Source organism: Camelus dromedarius, chromosome 8 (assembly GCF_036321535.1).
Source record: "Camelus dromedarius isolate mCamDro1 chromosome 8, mCamDro1.pat, whole genome shotgun sequence".
NCBI lineage: Eukaryota > Metazoa > Chordata > Mammalia > Artiodactyla > Camelidae > Camelus > Camelus dromedarius.
Window position 1 is genome coordinate 15,089,090 of NC_087443.1, and position 18,067 is coordinate 15,107,156.

At 37.2% G+C, this 18,067-nt stretch overlaps 1 protein-coding gene across 1 annotated transcript in view; it reads left to right on the forward strand.

Annotated features, from left to right (window-relative positions):
• The window catches only part of LOC116156045 (cortactin-binding protein 2-like), a 28,274-nt gene extending 16,783 nt beyond the window's left edge, over positions 1-11,491 (forward strand). The window contains 7 exon segments of the mRNA XM_064488639.1: positions 809-991; positions 1,333-1,532; positions 4,861-4,919; positions 6,031-6,163; positions 7,186-7,287; positions 11,254-11,360; positions 11,362-11,491. Of these exon segments, the coding sequence (XP_064344709.1) occupies positions 809-991; positions 1,333-1,532; positions 4,861-4,919; positions 6,031-6,163; positions 7,186-7,287; positions 11,254-11,360; positions 11,362-11,491 (914 nt within the window).
• Positions 11,492-18,067: the final 6,576 nt, after the last annotated feature.

Sequence of the window (18,067 nt, forward strand, 5' to 3'; positions counted from 1 at the left end):
GACAGATGCTTGTTATCTGGATAATAGTTTTAACAGTTTTGAAAGGCTTATGCCAATGACCTAATAGCTTTGACAAGTTTCCTACTCTGGGAGTAGTTTTTTAATTTACAGCCTTTAATTGTAATAACTGTTTTTTTTTTTAATGCTACAACAAAGTGTCGTCTTTTTTGAAAGAATCTTAATTGGCATTGAGGGCTTCAAATTTGGGCTCAAGTCCCACAGCTACAGCTATTAATGTGAAGAGTCCACTTGAGGTGATGGCTCGTTGACTACATCCCTTCTACAGGGCTAACCCTCCACATGTAGACCCACCTTGGGGTAGGCAGATTTTATTTGCCAGTGATTATAAAATGAATCCCCATTGCAGAAATATTAAAATACAATCTATGTATCTTACTAAGGAAAACGGCAAGTAAGTTTAAGCTGTTTAGACACAGATTTTTAGGCAATCGTTTTCCCAGACTGCTTCAGTGTGTAAAGTTTTCTCCTTTCCACCTTCCCCCTTACAATAAATACTTATTTGGGCATTTATCTATTCAACACTCAAACATTGATTCCTGCTCTCCAAGATCTTATACAGAAAAAGGAGAGAGACACGTGAACAGCTTCATTTGAAATACATTGCACTTTTAAGCCAAACTCAAACTACTCTGGTGTTGGATAATTTCATTTATTCCAAAACTACCTGGGAATTATAGGATATATATAGAAACACTTAGGTTTTGCTTCATGGTCTTCAAACTTGTCCCTCATAATGTAATTCACAAGAGGTCTGGTCTTAACAATGAATCCGCTCCTCTCTCACAAGGTGGATGTGGAATTGTGTCCAGAGTTCAAGAAGCAATATTGTCAGGAACCTCTGAGAAAAGACAGCCAGGCCTTGGGCACACAACCAAAATCCCTAGCCAAAGGGAGCAGGCTGTGGTGAGAGCTGCTCTCAGCATCTTGATTAATAAAGCTGTTCTGCATGGCTGTTCCCTCCAGAGAGCAGGCATGTGGTTTCATGCTGAGAGGAGAGGAAATTCACACACATATGTAAGACTTGTTTGAATTTGGTTTTAGGGATCTCTCTTTTCTCTGTGTAACTAGAGAAATTATCTCGGCATAATGGTTGTTTCACAACATTGCTCTAGAACTCATCTGTTTTTTAATTACTGGCTCACCTTTAAACACCAGACTTCAAAGTAAAGTTTGCTCATTGACAAAACCTCTGCATGGATATTAAGCAGGCCCATGATTCTGAAGAGGCTATTTCTTTGGGAACTGGAAATGTTGGATTTTGCTTGACTCCATGAAACCACATTATCGCCACTCTCCTTTGTGTCCTTTCAGAGCTGGACCAGCATACAGCTGATTTCAAAGGAGGAAGTTTCCCTTTATCCATAGTTTCAAGTTACAACAGTTGTAGCCAAAAGAAAGAAAGTGGTGCCTGGGGAAAGGTGAGAACCAGTCCTTGCAAGAAGTCTGGGCATTTCTCTTCATTCACCTGGAACAAGCCGGATCTGAGTGAGGAAGGTAAGGGGGCCAGGCATGTTCACCTACACACATGTGGGCACCCACAGGTGGTTTCTGAATGCAGATGTGCTGTTATTTTTATCATTATGCATTCAGCAAAACAAAACTGAGTATGTCAATGCATATTTTCAAGGAATAAAGTACATGGAGTAGGGTACATTTCAAAAATGTTGAGAGTACCCTACATGAAAAGATAACCTTTTATACTAGAAGTCTAAAATTAATTTTTTCTTTACTCTGTTAATGATCATCTGCTTTTGATTAATTTTTCTTAGGAGCCACACAATTATATATATATATATGTAATAAAAATTGACCCATAAAAGGAAAGAAATATGCCAAAGAGCATCCCTAAACCAACCTTAAATATTTAGAAGTATGTTAGGGTCTCTTACATGTTTCTTTTTCATACATGGGATGTACCTTGTCCCAAGATTTAGTCTAAGCACTGGAAACACAGAAGTGAAAACAGGAGATAAAAATCCTTTCCCTCATATAGTTGACATTCTAGTAAGTCAGTGAACAGATTGTGTGTATAACTGGATATCATATACAGAAAAGAAATGTGTAAGTTTTTATTCTAACAAAGAATAATTTATCTCTGGGGCTGGCTTTGACAATAGGATAATCAACAATTGTACAAATTACAAATGTCCTCCCTAAAGGAGATCATCTTTGAGTAAGAATGATGTTCCAACCTCATATGCATTGAGGATTTCTAATATACGTAATTAATTTTAGGTCTTCAGGGTACAAGGGGGCTCCTGAAGTAATACGTTTCATGTAATTTTATGGCAACTTTATAGCAGAGGGGTTGCTAAAATAAAAGGATATGATGTCTGAAATCTTATATTTCTTAAAGCAGAAAAAAGTTGCTTTAGTATATTTCCATATTTAAGCTTGTATTTTTAATAAAAATTTAATATGGCTTTTAACCATATCAATACATGCCAGAGTTTTGAAATTACGCCAAATATGTGATGATAAATTGTGACCACTTTTTAAAAATGATTAAATAGACAGTAACTGGGAAAAAAAACTCATTGTAAAATAAGCGTTATATATTTATAATAGGATACATTCTGATCCCCAAAGCTTGCCATTACTTCCTAAAGTTAGAAGTAATGAAGTTTGACTCATGGAATAAAGTCATTAGACTCCAGTCCCGCAAGAGACTCCCCTACATGAATTTCTGTAGCGAGGATTATACCCTCTACCTCTCTATCTATCCCTTCGTAGTATTCAAAAGAGCTCTGTGATGAGGATTGCCACCTCTGATTATAGATATCAAAACTGAGGCTCAGAAACCCATGGCTACCTGCTCCAAATCCCTTCGACAACCCCATGGTTCTGTAATCTGTGTTTTTGTATCTTGCAAGTCCAATGCTGTTTTCTTCCATCTGTGCCCCTCTAATCCTGCGGCACGTGGAATAACCCATGGCAGTCGTACCTGGACACCATGCAGACTCTTCACTGTAGCAGCTCCAAGTGTGTGAGAATTTCTTAAGGGTTCAGGATCAGCCTCTTTCCTGAGGTAAGTAATTACCTAAACAATAAGCATTGTCTGTATATACTTTAGAGTTGACAAACAAAACCCATTAAATGAATATGAACTTATATTATGGAAATAAGTCTACCTTGGCAGACTATCATGCAAAATATTAAACAGTAAATAATTATAAATGATTTTAAATTCATCTATATGTTCAGTAATTAGTTTTAGAACTATTGGATATATTGGATATTCTTTGAAGTACGAAAACTTACTTGAAAGATGAATAATATTGTAGGTTTACACTGACTTCAACACAGAGATTTATAAAATTCATTGGCCAGTGTTGAGGTGAATAAACCACTGTTTGGTTAAGAACCAAGGTGGACATGCCTCTAGGTATTTTTTATCATAGTAATCTTTCCAACAATTACATTTGATATAAAATCATTACAACAAGGTTTGGGTTGAATTTTGTTTTTGTTTTTTTAATCACTGTTTAAAAAAATACCAAAATAGGAACCCTTTTGCATTCCCTGCAGACCATTGTGGAAGCTCACGAAATTTGGTAAAAACACAGCCTCTTTCTTTGCTGACCTAAAGCACAAAGATGTAGGTCACAGGCTTCTGGAGGTCAGGGCGCAAGCCTGTGCACTTATCTGGAATTAGGGAAGAACTGCTAGTTAATGCTTTCTGACAATAATGACAGAAGTAGGGATGAGGAAACAAGTACAGAGATTCTCTGATGATCTGCCTTTAGTCAGGAGATTTCAGAATCATTGTTCAGAGATAACCTGTGCTAGCAGCATTCATACAATTTCTTTTCTTTTTTCTTATTTATTTATTTTTCCTGCCTAATTTTTTTTAACATTTTTTATTGATTTATAATCATTTTACAATGTTGTGCCAAGGGGGTGCGGGGCGGGAAGGGATAGACTGGGATTTCAAAATTGTAGAATAGATAAACATTCATACAATTTTAGAATTCACTCAGAAGCAAATGTTTTCATGAACTTACAAAATGTAGGCTGTATTACAGAAACAGACATTTTGGTTCGGAAATGGCTGAGTGTTTCTCATGCTTCGACTGCAACCCACAGTGAGAAATAATTGACAGCATGACTAGTTACGCACGGATAAATACGCATTTGCATGTACCCATAACTATTACAAATTGGTATGTTTACTGAAGGCAGTACAGTCTGATATTTCCTATTCTGTTTCTTGTTTTTTTTTTTTAATGGATTGAAATCTGCAGTTTGAAATATTGGTATGATATGCAGTATTTCTTAATGGTGTGGCTTTTTGTATACTGTTTCTACTTCGAATTGCTTTGCATTTTACAGAAAACAAAGTTAAATTTGTACACTATTAATGCCACCTGCACTGTAATACATCATGGGGCCCACACATCAGAAACTCTGCTTAACCTATAGTCAATAGTGTTAGAAGGCAAACAAAGGTAGAGAAAGGGAAATTACCATCATCAAAGGGCAGGTATTAACTCCTTTTCAGGTACTTTGAGAACAAAGATCTAAGGGCATGGGGAAGAAACCATTGAGAGTAGGGTCCACTGATAAAAGCAGAGTTCAGGATTCCCGAATTCAACTTCAGGAGGTGTGAGTTGTATTGACTTTAGTTATAAATATACATGAGGTAGTCATTCCCTGACCTTTCCATAGTGTCTTAAGAGATGGATTTAATCCAAAAACAATTTCTCTGTACTAAGAAATTAATACAACATTATAAACTGACTATACTTCAGTAAAAAATTACAATACTCTTTCTTTTAAATAAAGTTCAAGATGCACAGGGACATTCTTTTAAAATGCTTACAATTTTTCTTTAAACAGGTATCAAAAATAATATTGCAGCTGAATTGTAACAGGAATGCTTCTCTGTCAAAACAAAAAGTAAGTTTACCTTGCAGATTTAACTCATAACAATACACATTCTTATTAGTTTGTGCAACAACTATGCTGTTAATACAATTTCTTCAAAACATAGAGGTCATTCAAATGCTAGTATTAAACTGAAATCTAATGAATGAATGAAATCTAAAGAAAAAAGTTCCTTAAGCTTAATATAACTTAATAATAGCCTATTTTGCTATTAGTTTGTTAAAAGGTTAGAAATATCATTGGCTTCATTTTATAACAAATTTGATAATTATTCTTAATACATTTGCAAAGTTAGGGTAAATCCTATTTGTGAACTTTTAAACAGGTTTTAAATGTTACCATTTTTTTTTTTTTAAATGACAGAATTACAGAAACATAGCATGACTTGTTCTCTTACGTTGCTCCTAGGGAATTGAGTATAGCTCCAAATTTGTAAGCTGAAATAAAGAATTATTTATTATAGAATATTTGTAAATAGGCCCCCAGTGGAGCTGAGTAAACTGTGTGCCCTCTCGCTTGGCAGATAACATTTAAAATCCTGTGGCCTGGTTTACAGAATTACAGAAGGGGGAGAGGGTGAAGGAAAGTTTCATGTGCTTGTTTCTGCCAGGCCCACTGTTAGATCTGCTCTATTCAAGGAACCTATGTAATTTTTTGTGCTAATTCTATGATGTAGTATAAGGAATTCGTTCCAGATAAGGGGGCCCAGGAGCTGAAGTGTTGAGTCCAAAAAGAAAATCTGACCCAGGGCCATAGTGCTAGTAAGTGGTAGATTCATACATTCTCCACTATCCCACTGCCCCCTACACCATACACCAGAGTGTTCAATGCCTTAGCCTTGGAGACAGAAGAAAAGGGAAGAGTATGGAGACTGGAATGTTATAAGACAGCATGGATTTCTTTGTGTAATATTTTATCCTATAGAGAATTTTGAGTGGGAGTTATCAAAATCCAATGGGAGTGGGTTGTTGCCTAAAATGACATTTATGAATGCCTTTAAAGGATTTAAAATTATTTTCCTACCCTCCACCAAATCTCCCAAAAATGTGTGGTGTCTAGGTTCCATATTGGGAATTGGGCTGTTGCTCTCAGTTTGAAAAACTCTTCTGAACTTTGTGGTAGGTCTTTAGAGAATAATATATCATTGATGTTGAATTTGGATCAAAGACTCTCTATGGGTTCAGATGATGAAGCCGACCTTGTGAAGGAACTTCAGAGCATGTGTTCCTGCAAATCTGAATCTGATATAAGCAAGGTAAGCAGGACACATCAGGGAAGGCACTGAGTGGCTCCAGCCAGCAGCAGAGAGACTTCTTGGAGCCGCATCATAACACTCACTCCCTGATAGAAATTCCTTATAGTTAATGCTCCAAATCAAAACATCCCTTACCTTGCTTAGAAAAGTGCTTCCTTCCAACATACAATTTATACAATACGAGAGCCCTATTTAGCACAGCTAGTCAGAAAACCATGAAGTTAAAAATTGTGTATGTTAATTGTCTTACCACAAGTTACACTAACACATCCTTTTTCTTTCCACATTCTTAACTTTGGCCTGTAAGTCATCTATCTGTAAGAGAACATTACAGCAGACTTGTGTTCTGGATAGAGCAACAACTCTCCTTAACAAATAAGAAAAATGGGTGGCCTGTGTAATTTGTTTAGTCAGTCTTTAAGCTGTGAAATTTGAGATCCAAATATGTACATCAATGACTCAGTCTCAAAGAAAGCATTATTATAGCATCAAGCTCAGCCTGTTCTGGCACTCTGATATCTGCAGCAACACTGACCAAACTTTCTTGATAAATGCCTTTTACTTCAAAGAGAGAAGGAAGGTAGTCATAACTTGTGCAGGTTCCACTGGGAGACTCCCCTATTATACTTGGACAGTCATGGTCTCTAGGACAGAGTAGAATTGACTACCTTATTTAACCTTGCTGGAAATGAGCTGAAATACTTAGCCACTGGAAAAATAAGGTAACAATCAAAGTCTTGCAAATTTTATATTCTTTTGTTGACATGTGACTCTTAAAAAAAAATAAAGGCTCATGTGGTTACCTTTTTTCTTAGAGACTGTTTCTCATGCATTTGCTGTTAGTTTCCCATGAAGTCTGCATGTATACAGTATAGGACTTGAGGGTCTGTTCTGTAGAATTTCTGACAGAGAAGAGAAGGATCACATTTCTGGTGTGGGCCTTCCACAGTGACTTTGTCTCACCTTGAATATGTCACAGTGTAACTGTGAAAACACAACTTGATAAATTGTGTACTTTCCAGATTGCCGATTCCAGGGATGATTTAAGGAGGTTTGATAGTTCAGGAAACAATCCTGCATTGTAAGCAACTGTTAATAATTCAAGAATGCCAGTGTCACAAAAGGTAAGTGCCCCTTTCCCTCCAGAATGGGACAAAGAAGGATTGTTGTGGAAGTGACTTCACAAATCTGTCAATGTACATCACCAGGTTACTTTTAAACCATAGCTGGGAAATAAATAGGAGAAAGGTAAAAGTGTTCATTAAGTAATCAAGGTTAGAAAGATTACCGTTGGGCTAATAGCTTGAAAGAATCATATAGAAAAAGCATTACTTCCCCCTCCCCTTTTGTTTGACGCCTAAAAACTTGATTCCAAAGTTTTGGGTGTCTTTTCCATTTGGTTTCATTATTTTATGCCAAAACTAGAACTAATATAACTTCTGTCTTGTTTTACTTTAAAAGGGAACACTGATTTTCATCTGAGAACTATTTTGGGAAATTGGAGTTAATTTACAGCAAAGGGCTGAGTGATAACCTAAAGGTCTTCTATACATGGGTCTCACTTCTGGTTTTCTTTAACTTGCTGTATCATGCATGATGTTTCAGTGAGAGTCTTTCCTTTAAAAACCAATCAGAATGTCAAATAGAGGAGCCCAGATTCCAACAGAGTTCATTAACCTCTTGAAATAAAAGATTGGTTAATAAATGCCAAGAGATGAAATGGCCCAGCCTGATCCTCCTGGTGAACGGAAACAATGAAACTGCTCCTTACCCAGCAGTGATTTTGTGAGGATGCACCTTTTGCAAGAGGCATTTAATGATGCGTGATTTGCTCACCAAGCCATGTCAATCCTGGTTCACATCCTGTTCTCGTCCCCTCTGATGGCGACTGACACCACCCTGTGGGGAGCGCAGAGAACAGATTCTCAAGTGAGTGTGGTGAGACCACTGAATTATTCCTCCTCCTCAGCTCCCCTGCCCCTGCCCTCTCACTGCTTTATTAGGTTTCAGTCCTGATGAATTACATGTGAAACTGTGGGGCTGTGTGTGTGTCCGGGAGGAATAGTGATGAGGCTGCAGTCCCGTGTAAGAAATATGTAACTTGACCATCTGTGAAGAAGAGCACGACCTCCCTGGCTCACTCTCTAGAGTGTTTGCTTTTCTTGTTCCCAGTTGGGAACAGTTTAGAAGCACAGTAAAGTATGATTTGGAGAGCAGGTACGCAAGGATGACTAAGGAGGTGACCTGGGGTCTCTACTGAGAATTCTGGCTGGAGAACACTTTGTTCAGGAGCTGCCCCTGAGCTGTGGTTCAGAATACTTTTCTTAAGCCTCCAGGACCCTGCTTTAGGATTCCTCGTGGGACAGTCAGTGTGAAGAGGAGCCCTGTCTCCACTGGCCCAGTCACTTTCCTGTATAAAAAGTGTTCACTGCTAGTAACTGGCTGCTGTTGACTAGCATCTAAGGGAGACAGTTTTGTACCTGTTTCTGTGACATGACCATATTGGGTTGCCACAGTAAGGCACTGTTCATAAAAAAATAGTACTGAAAGTAAAATAAGCCCTGGACAGCTTTGTGTTAAAAGGGACCTTAAAAAATTGGTCCTTTGATACTTTCTGGGCTCTTAAAAAGAAACATGGAGTTGTTTAAATGTGTCTTTGATGTGGGTGTTAGGCCAGCTGCCTCCCGTTTTTCCTTTGCCCACTGAACACGTTCTGACTGTTCCCCAAGGTTACTATTTTTCTCCGAGCCTACCAGCAGAGGGCGAAGTAATACCCGTTTGGATTTGGCGTCCTGAGAGCTTCACAGGCTCGTGCCTTTTCTAGCCTGAGAAGCTCCGAGTATTTCTTGGTTAGATACCCAGTTCCTTCTGTTATTAGGAAGTAATTCCCTTTAGAAGAGCTTCTGTGTTAGTTGAAATCACTTTCCCCTGTTTGGTCAAAGAGGGGCCTATTAATCAAGTGGCATGTTAGCCCGTCTTCTAAATTAAAAAAAATTTACAGAAATGCATATTTAAATCAATAGAAAGAACAGGCACTAATACATGTTTTCTTCTCATGAAAATGCACATTAAATCTCCTAAAGCAAAGTTCTCATCTTTGGCTGCATAATGAAATCCACTTGATTTTCTCTAATCCCTGATGCCTGGACCACAGGCCCTAGACCCTTCTGATGTAACTGGCCTGAGATGCAAGCTGGACACTGGGGTTTCTGTAAGCTCCCTGATGAGGCTCATGTGCACCTGGGCTGAGATCCACTCTAACACATACCTCTGCTCTGTCATTCTTATTTTCCACCCCATTTCTTTCTTTACAAATGTGTCTTTGACCTTCATGTAACTTATTTTTCACATGTTATTCTCTCTTTCCACACCACACCCTACACCTCTCCCTGTCTCCTCACCTGTCACAGTCCCATATGTCCTTAGAGATCCACTGCAGTGTCATCTCCTCCACACTGTTTTCCTTTACTTCTTCCTGCTCTCCCATCTAGAGAACTGGGATTATGGTGTCTCTTAGCTTCCAGCAGATGCTCAGGATTGTATTAGTTACTCTGATTTAACAATATTTCTTTACAGTTAAACAATTAAAACTTCTTTTAGGGGCAGTGCCTTTTCTAAACAAACAAGAGGTTTTCTTTGAGCTTTAGAGGCACAATATGAGTATCCTTATGTTTAATTAAGAGAACTTTTGGGTTTTAGCCCAGGAAGGGTTGCCATGGCCCTCCCAAAGCCCAGGTGACTGTCCATGCACTCCTCACACCTCCCTACCTGTCCACATCCAGCCTCAAGATCAAACCACAATTTTAGCTGTTGTGGGTGCTCACTGGTACTTTATATCACGTGGGCATTTCCTGCCACAGGCCATCCAGATGCACTCCCGTTGCCTTCCTGATGCTGACAGAGGGGTGGATTAGCAAAGAACACACTGTGTCACCTTTCTTCCCTCAGGGCCTTGACAGCACTACCCCTGTGGATGCCCAGAGTTAGGTCCACCTCACCTCCTCATAAATACCAGTAAGCTGTTATTTTAGCATGCCATGTCTGCTGGCATTTTAAACCAAATTATGAGTTGGGATTGCCTTACTAGGCTCATGGCTCAGTGCACAGATTTAAGAAGACACCCAGGAGAATTCAACAGCCAGCAGAGGCCATACTGTTACTATTGTCCATTAAAAGCCATATGAAGTATCTTGCCTGTTAAATTCTATGGTGTATACATTGCTGTATGGTTGCATTATTTTAAATTGAAAAAGAAGGAAAGCGATCAGTATCATCTGCTTTAAACGCATTTGGAGCAGCACACTTGGTAGGCCTCTCTTCTTGTTTGCTTGTTGGCAGAACTGAACACTACAAGATAAGGGAGAACAGCGTGCAGGAAAGGTCTTGTCCCAGCGTCATCTACTCACCTATCCAAGTGTTCCCTCCTGGGTTCCCTCAAGGGCCTAGGCCAGATGAGCAGAGGAGTTCTGGAACCCTAGGAAAATGAGAGCATGCAGTTTCCCAGTGTGGAAGACCTTGGGCTGCCTCAGCCCAGAACTGCTGCACAGGAACCTTAATTCTCTAGGACGTAAGCTCTACTAGAGCAAGGATGTTGCTCTCTGATGGTCTCTAACCACATGCCAAGCACCGCAGTTTTGTTTTGTAGTTAAACACTCAGAATATCTGTTGAGTAATAGTCCAATTTTTCGTTTACAGCTCTGAAGTCAGAAAAGGTAAGTAACTCACTCAAGGCACCAGGGTTGATTTGTAGAACTGCTTACAACTAGTTGGTGGGACTAGTCCCCTCTGGTTGATTTCCTCAGGCTGAGGGCTTCATGAAGCTCCTGTTGGTGGGGAGACCCCAGACCCTTTGGCACTTGATTCACTGACTCCTGCACTGAGCTCTTTTGTGACACCAGAAAGGGCCTAATGAAAGCCAGGCAGTGGGTCTACGGGAAGTTAAGCACTCATCTTTTCCTTTTTTCATTTTCATTTGCTCCTTGTTAAGGAAGAACCTCCTACAAGCTTGTTCAGAGAGGAAGTTAGGACTGATCACAGAAGCTGGTCACAATGTCAAATGTGACATGCTGTTTTGTTTCCCTTTCTTACAGGAGGTCAGTCCTCTCAGCAGCTATCAAACACCTGAATGCAGCAATAGTATATCAGAGACTGAGTTGGGTGTTTCAGGAGTTAAATCTTTTCTTCCTGTTCCTAGAAGTAGTCACCTAGTGTTTCCAGAGCACTGAAAGCAGCAGCAGTAACACACGGCAAATAGAAATAAACAACAACTCAAAAGAAGAGATTTGGAACTTATGCAAAAATGAACAAGTAGAAAAACCTAACAAATAGGCCTGCCTACAGTTGTCTCATTCTTAACTTCTGTATATTTCACACAGAAACCAAGGACAAGAAGATGTAAATACCTTTAAATGAATCAGATGTTTTCAGTGTAATACAAATATGAGTGTGAGGCCACTATTCAAGTTTTTGTAAAGAATGGATTTATTAGCAACATTTTATTTTCAATTCTGTAGGACTGAACTGCAAGACCAAGACATTATACCCACTTTTCAAGTAGTTTTATAATAGAACAATTGTAATAGTTTTAATCAAGATGTTCAGGGGTATTAAAACAACTGTGTACTGTATATCTATATATATGTATATATGAACATTTAAGAAAACCAGGAATCATTGCATACTACATGTTAAAAATGTGTACTACATTGGCTTAGATAACATGTACCATTTTAAATGAATATCATACTTTTAGGTTCACTTGATGAAGAATGAGTTGAATGGGGCAATAACAAATCATTTCTAAACAGTTACTTTTCCTAAAAGCCATATTAAGCATTTTGCCTGTTAAATTCTAGTTTGTAGTTTTAAATCTTTTAATGGTTATATCATGTATATTTATGCATATGAGTTTGCATTATGCCTCCTGTAAAATAGGAAATTATATAATGCAATAACTAAAAGTGTTATCTTTCTTACAAAAGTTTTGTACCTAAGTGGATATTAAAAAACTGTAAGTGCTTCAATAAATTAATTCAAAGTTAATGCCCTCTTCAAATCTGGTGGCACAATGGATAATAAGTATTTTCTAGAATGGGTTCTTCTAAAATTATTAATCAAATGACTTATAGAACCTCAAAGTTAATGCCTTGACACCAAATAAAATATTGAGTTAACGAAATAATTTTGCTCTAGTTTCTATCTATTGCTCTTAATAGTTTATCAGTGCAAAATATGTTTGTGTTCAATTTAGGGGCATTTATAAAACTGGTCCTCCATGTTGGTATTTCACTTGCTATTATTCAGAGAAAGACCCACTGTTATTAGAAAGTGTTAGAAGGTTTAAACTGAAATAAAGCCAACATCTCAGTGGAGCTAGAGGGATTAGGTGCTCATTGGAAAAAAATGCTTTTCATACATATAAAAAAGTATGATTTTGTATGAAGAATATTTGAGTATTGAAAGCCCTTTCTTGGACAGAATGGTTATTTATAAGTAGGTACACATGTGTGTTGAAAGGATTTTAAACTTTGCAAGTAAATTTTTTAAATATATGGTGAAGATTATGCCGCATGGGGAGAAGTAGAGGAGGAAGTATCAGGGAAGAAATCAATTCCAGCACATCAGTTAGCCTAGGCTTCATCTCTGAAATCCTTGGAGTGTACAGCTTTGATCTCATGGACAGGGAGGTAGAACTAAAGCAAGGGACAGAGTGTTGATAGGAGAGAGAGGCTGGTAGGTCTTAGGATTGAACACAATAATGCCTTTGAGCTGAACTCAAATTCTTGGTACCCTGCTGGCATTTGATACTCTCAAGTGTTTTCACAAAAAGACACTAGTCTTGGGAACAAAACTGAATGCTTTCAAAATCATAGACCAACATACCTAGATTGAGGTGGCTCTCATGTTCTTCCTCTTGCTTACATACACCATCTTAGATTATATCAAATTTGATTTCTTAGTGATAAAGCATTGTTTTATATTAGCAGCTTTTCTGAAGATAAAAATCTCTTTAGTGCATTCAAGGACCAGAGAAGAGACAAAGGTACATTTGGAATACATTATTAAGAACCTACAGTAACATCCATACAATTTTGATTTGTAAGTAAAATTCAACATGTACTTTTTTATAACTGAATGGCAGGCTGCAAGATGTCTAAAGGGGGCATTCAGATTAGGAGCTTTCAAAATACAGTTAGAACACATACCTATGGTCAATTAATCTTTGACGAAGGAGGCAAGAAAATACAATGGAGAAAAGACAGTCATTTTGACAAGTGGTGTTAGGAAAGCTGGACAGCCTCATGTAAATCAATGAAGTTAGAATACTCCCTCACATCATACACAAAAATAAACTCAAAATGACTTAAATGTAAGACAGGACACCATAAATCTAGAAGAAAACAGACAAAACATTATCTGACATAAATCTTAGAAATGTTCTCCTAGGGCAGTCTACCCAGGCAATAGAAATAAAAGCAAAAATAAACAAATGGTACCTAATTAAACTGACAAGGTTTAGCATAGCAAAGAAAACCATAAGCAAAACAAAAGACAACTTACCGAATGGGAGAAAACATTTTCAAATGATGAGACTGACAAGGGCTTAATTTCCAGAATATATAAACAGCTCATACAAATTAATAATAAAAAAAAACCCACCCAATCCAAAAATGGGCATAAGACCTAAACAAGCAATTCTCCAATAAAGACATACAGATGGCCAACAGGCACATGGAAAAATGCTCAATATCACTAATTATTAGAGAAATGTAAATCAAAACTACAATGAGGTTCACCTTACACCAGTCAGAATGGCCATCATTCAAAAGTACACAAATGATAAATGCTGGAGAGGCTGTGGAGAAAAGGGAACCCTCCTACACTCTTGGTGGGAATGTAGTTTGGTGCAGCCATTATGGAAAACAGTATGGAGATTCCTCAAAAGACTAAAACTAGACTTACCATGTGATCCAGCAATCCCACTCCTGGTCATATATACAGAGGGAACCTTAATTCAGAAAGATACATGCACCCCAGTGTTCGTAGCAGCACTATTTACAAAAGCCAACACATGGAAACAATCTAAGTGTCCATCGTGGATGACTGGATAAAGAGGCTGTGGTATATTTATACAATGGATTACTACTCAGCCATAAAAAGACTAAAATAATGCCATTTGCAGCAACATGGATGGACCTGGAGAATATCATTCTAAGTGAAGTAAGCCAGAAAGAGAAAGAAAAATACTGTATGATATCACTTACATGTGGAATCTAAAAAAAACAAACCAAACAAAACACTATGAACTCATCTACAAAACAGAAACAGACTCACAGACATAGAAAACAAACTTATGGTTACCAGGGAGAAGGGGATGGAAAATCATAAAATGAGAGTTCAAGGTTTGCAGATACTAACTGGTCTATATAAAATAGATAAAAAAGAAGTTTCTACTTTATAGCACAGGGAACTATATTCAATATCTTGTAGTAACTTATGGTGAAAAAATATGAAAATGAATATACATATACTCCCATATAACTGAAGCATTGTGCTATACGCCAGAAATTGACATAAAATTTAAAACTGACTACACTTCAAAAATATTTTTAAAAAGCTATCACTAAAGAAAGAGAAATCATCATTTCAAAAAGTTATGTGCATCCCATGTTCACTGCAGCATTATTTACAATAGCTAAGACAGGGAAAGAACCTAAGTGTCCATCAATGAATGAATGGATAAAGGAAATGTGGCATATATACACAATGGAATATTATTCAGCCATAAAAAACAAAGAAATATGCCATTTGTGACAGCATGGATGGACCTTGAGGGGATTTGCTAAATGTAATAAGTTGAACAGAGAAAGACAAATACTGTATGATCTCATGTATATGTGGGATCTTAAAAAGAAAAAAAAAAAAAAAACTCTCATCAATGAAGCAAACAGATTGGCAGTTGCCAGAAGCAGGGCCGGCGAGTGACATGGGTGAAGGTGGTCAAAAGGCACAAAATCCCAGTTATAAATTAAATAAACCCTGATATATAACGTACAGCATAATGACTATAATTAATAATAGTCTATTACATATTTGAAAGTTGCTAATACAGTAGTTCTTAAAAGTGCTCATCACAATCAAAAATATAATAATGTGCAGTGATGAGTGTTACCTAAACTTGTTGTGGTAATCATTTCACAACATATACATATGTCAAAGTACTATGTTGTACACCTAAAAACACTAATAAAATGTTATATGTCAGTTATACCTTAATTCAGAAAAGAAAAAAAGTAAATATACAGTATATTATATAGTAGCAAGCGGAAATTTTAAAAGATATCTTACTTATAGTATCATCAAAATTTAAAAAATAATTAGAAATACCTTTAATAAAATATGTAATACATGCACTGAAAAGTATAAAACAACATGAAAAAAAGAGTACTCAGAAAAATAGAATATCCACTGTGTCAGTGAATGAGAAGAGTTAGTAATTTTTAGATATCCATTCTCCCCAAAATGATCCATAGATTCAAAGAAATCCCCATTAAAATCCCTACAAGTTTTTAAAGAAATTACAAGCTGAAGCTACAATTTATATAGAAACAGAAAAGATATAAAATAGCTAAACCAATTTTGAAAAGTAATTCAATGGGGAAAGGAAAATCTTTACAATACTTGGTCCTGAAACAATTTTATATCAATATGTAAAAAAACAAAAACAAAAAGAAAATACTCTCAACCCTTACCTTACATCATATATAAAAATCAACTCAAATGGGTTATAGACCTAAATGTAAGAGCTGGAAGTCTTTAAACTTTCCTTTAAACTTCTAAAGGAAATCATAGGAAAAACATTTAACTTTAGATTAGGCACAGATTTCTTAGGATATAAAAAGCACTAGTCAATGAATTTGACTGTTGGTCACTTTCAAGCTCCACCACTCCCCTTTCTCCTTACCCACATCAGGGCAAGCTGATTAGAAAGCTTAGAATCTCACTCCTTTAGCACTGGTAAGAAGTTCAGATCATGCAAGCCTCACCTATACATAGGAATCATCACCCCAGCCCCACTACCTAACCACCATAAAACCCCAAGCTCTCCCAGCTTTCAGTCCACTTCTGGACTTGCTTGGAAGCCCACCCTGCTTTCCCCAGAAGACCTCATTATATGAGTGATAAACCTTTCATACCTTCTTGGTTGTATGTATGTGTTCATCAGTTTTGATATCTGAACCAAATTTTGGGTGGAGGGTTCTAATGCCCTCTGTGGGGGTAACCACAACACCATCTTCTTTCTCTCCCTTTCAGGTGCTAAATATTTATACCTCACTTACTCCTGTAAATACTTATACATTAAGTTCCTTTATCTGTAAACCTAATGTTTACCCAATGTACGTGAAGAGCATTACTGTACCAACAAAACCTCTACACTGTGTTCATGACTGGGCAGTTGTGTCAGTCACAGAAATCTTGTGGTTTGTATGTAGGTAGGTAGGTGGGTACATATGGATGTACTAGCCTTCACTTTCTTAAGCTCACATCTACCAACTTTCCCATTCACTGGAGAATCTGCGTTGCCAAGATGGATCATTATTGTGCTCCTGAAATGCAAATCAAAACTACAAAAAGGTATCACGTCACACCAGACAGAATGACCATTATCCAAAAGTCCATGAACAATAAATGCTGGAAAGGGTGTGGAGAAAAGGAAACCCTCCTACACTATTGATGAGAATGTAGTTTGGTGCAGCCATTATGGAAAACAGTATGGAGAGTCCTCAAAAAAGCTAAAAATAGACCTACAATATGACCCAACAATCCCACTTGTGGGTATACCCAGAGGGAACTCTAATTCCAAAAGATATATGCACCCCAATGTTCATAGCAAGCACAATAGCCAAGACATGGAAGCAACCTAAATGTCCATCGACAGATGACTGGATAAAGAAGTTGCAGTATATTTACACAATGGAATACTATTCAGCCATAAAAAAAATAATAAACTAATGCCATTTGCAGCAACATGGATAGACCTCAAGATCATCATTCTAAGTGAAGTAAGACAGAAAGAGAAAGGAAAATACAATATCACTCATATGTGCAACCTAAAAAAAAAGGATACTATGAACTCATCTACAAAACAGAAACAGACTCGCAGACACAGTAAACAATCTCATGGTTACTAGGGAAAGGGGATGGGAAGGGATAAATTTGGGAGTTTGAGATTTACAAATGTTAGCCACTATATATACATACATTTTTTTTAAACTTTCTTCTATATACCACAGGGAACTATATTCAATATCTTCTAATAATCTTTAATGAAAAAATATGAAAATAAATATACGTATGTATATGCATGATTGGGACATTGTGCTGTACACCAGAAATTGACACATTGTAATTGACTGTACTTCGATAAATTTTTTAAAATAAATAAATTAAAATTATTGTGCTCCTTCTCATGTCTTCCTTGACAGATGTACTTCATATCCACTTCAGATTTTTCAAAAGTGTGGCCCAGATTCATGGAAGCATATAGTACTTTGTGGTAGATGTGAGGTTGAATGTCTGCTTTTTAATTTCAAATCAAGTCATATTTCCTCTTGGGAATAGCCAAGCTGTATGTTGTAGAATCTGACTAGTATGGTCTTTCAAGAGACATCAACAGACTTATGCTTCAGGGGACACAATTTATACTGAACTCCATGTGAATAGCCTCCTTTGGATCATGAAAAGTGTCCACCTTCCCAGATTACCTGTCATTCACATCCAAACTGAGAAACAGCCTGTCCTAAATTAGAGACATGTTGCTTTGAAACCTCAAATGAGTGACTCACCTGTATAAAATCAAAAGCCAAGATGTTTAATTCTTTAAGCCACTTTGAGTCTTTTTGT